The 2090-nt window shown below is 46.9% G+C and overlaps 1 protein-coding gene across 1 annotated transcript; it reads left to right on the forward strand.

The window, feature by feature from the left end:
• The first annotated feature begins 752 nt into the window (after window positions 1–752).
• On the forward strand, window positions 753–1700 carry LOC127664752 (putative olfactory receptor 2W6). Its single transcript, XM_052156898.1, has one exon. The coding sequence runs from the start codon at window positions 762–764 to the stop codon at window positions 1698–1700; it is 939 nt and encodes a 312-aa protein (XP_052012858.1). The 5' UTR covers window positions 753–761.
• The last annotated feature ends 390 nt before the right edge of the window (window positions 1701–2090 follow it).

Raw genomic sequence — 2090 nt, forward strand, 5'->3', positions numbered from 1 at the left:
TTCCATTGCTCAGTCTTGCCTCCAACTCACTGGATTTGAACTCCTGACCTGCCTTTATCTGCCTCTGGGCTGCTAAGGTAACAGTGTGCACTGCCGTGTTTGGCATCAATCACCTTTTGTTTGGTTTGTTTGTTTGTTTGTTTTGGGGTTTTTGTTGCCAGTTTTTTTTATTGAATATTATCTTCATTTACATTTCCAATGGTAAAACCTTTCCCGGTTTCCTCCCCCCCCAAAGACCTCCAACCCCTGCCTCCACGTATACACCCCTCCACCAGACCCATTCCCACCTCCCCCTCCTGGATCCCTTTGTTGGGGCATCTATTGAGCCTTTACCTGGCCAAGGACCACTCCTCCCACTGATGCCTGACAAGGCATTCCTCTGCCACATTTTTGGCTGGAACCATGTGTACCCCTTGGTTGATGGTTTAGTCCCTGGGAGTCCTGGGGCGTGTGGGTGGCCGACATCATTGTTCTTCCCATGGGGCTGTAAACCCCTTCATCAATCACCTTTTGTAAATAATGTTTTACAGCCTGCTGATGAAAAACAGCGATGCAAGTTGACAAATCATTACAAGCTGGAACTTTAAAAATTAAAATGAGATACTTTTCAGACCAAATGATTTAGATCAGTGCCTATTGAAACTTTAGGTCAGAGAGCTAGCATTTCTGAAAAGGTACAGTTTTACTATTTTAAGAAATCACACCTGCAATCATCACCAACATTTGTGTTTCTCCTCCTAGGTAGCGTGCGGTTGCAAGTGATGGACAAGGAAAACACGAGTTCTTTTGAAGGTTTCATCCTGGTGGGCTTCTCTGACCGTCCTCACCTAGAGCTCATCCTCTTCGTGGTCGTTCTCTCCTTCTATCTGCTCACTCTTCTTGGCAACGTGACCATCATCTTGCTTTCAGCTCTGGATTCCCGGCTGCACACACCCATGTATTTCTTCCTGGCCAACCTCTCATTCCTGGATATGTGCTTCACCACGGGCTCCATCCCACAGATGCTCTACAACCTCTGGGGTCCAGACAAGACCATCAGCTATGTGGGTTGTGCCATCCAGCTGTACTTTGTCTTAGCCTTGGGAGGGGTAGAGTGTGTCCTCCTGGCTGTCATGGCGTACGACCGCTACGCCGCTGTCTGCAAGCCCCTGCACTACACCGTCATCATGCACCCTCGTCTCTGTGGGCAGCTGGCTTCCGTGGCATGGTTGAGCGGCTTTGGCAATTCTCTCATCATGGCACCCCAGACGCTGATGTTACCCCGCTGTGGACACAGGCGTGTGGACCACTTTCTCTGTGAGATGCCTGCCCTGATTGGCATGGCCTGTGTGGACACGATGGCCTTGGAGGCGCTGGCTTTTGCCTTGGCGATTTTTATCATCTTGGCGCCGCTCATCCTCATCCTTATCTCCTATGGTTACATTGCCCGAGCAGTGCTTAGGATCAAGTCGGCTGCTGGGCGAAAGAAAGCGTTCAACACCTGCAGCTCCCACTTAATCGTTGTCTCTCTCTTCTACGGTACCATCATATACATGTACCTCCAGCCGGCAAACACTTACTCCCAAGACCAGGGCAAGTTTCTCACTCTTTTTTACACCATTGTCACTCCTAGTGTTAATCCCCTGATCTACACTCTGAGAAACAAAGATGTCAAAGAGGCCATAAAGAAAGTGCTAGGGAAGGGGAGCATAGAAGTCTAGCAGGGAATGTTCACATTTGGGTATTACCTTTTTACCCACCATCTTTATATACTATCGGACCTAGGGATGGTCTAGGATTACAGAAGAAAGAGGATAGGGTGAGAGGATATGTTACTCATCTTACACGAAAAAATCATTGTGTCCTTTCAAGTTCCTCCAACTTCGAGTTCATCATTAAGGGATTCTAACCTGGATAAAACAACAATCTATCATTGTAAAATACCAGCTGGGAATGGCATTTCTAAACACCACTTTATAAAAACCACAATGACTGCTAGTGAGCCCTTCACAAATATGAAAAGAATGATCTTAGAACTAATACAGAAGAAACACTTGTCTTTTTTTCCCTAGAAAATTCAAATGTGCATTTCTAGTGCCAAATGCCTACCT

The sequence above is a fragment of the Apodemus sylvaticus genome, chromosome 14, assembly GCF_947179515.1.
Source record: "Apodemus sylvaticus chromosome 14, mApoSyl1.1, whole genome shotgun sequence".
In the NCBI taxonomy this organism is placed as follows: Eukaryota; Metazoa; Chordata; class Mammalia; order Rodentia; family Muridae; genus Apodemus; species Apodemus sylvaticus.

Bases quoted from the DNA above. Each gene is read 5' to 3' on its own strand.
- LOC127664752 (XM_052156898.1), top strand. From the start codon at position 762: ATGGACAAGGAAAACACGAGTTCTTTTGAAGGTTTCATCCTGGTGGGC.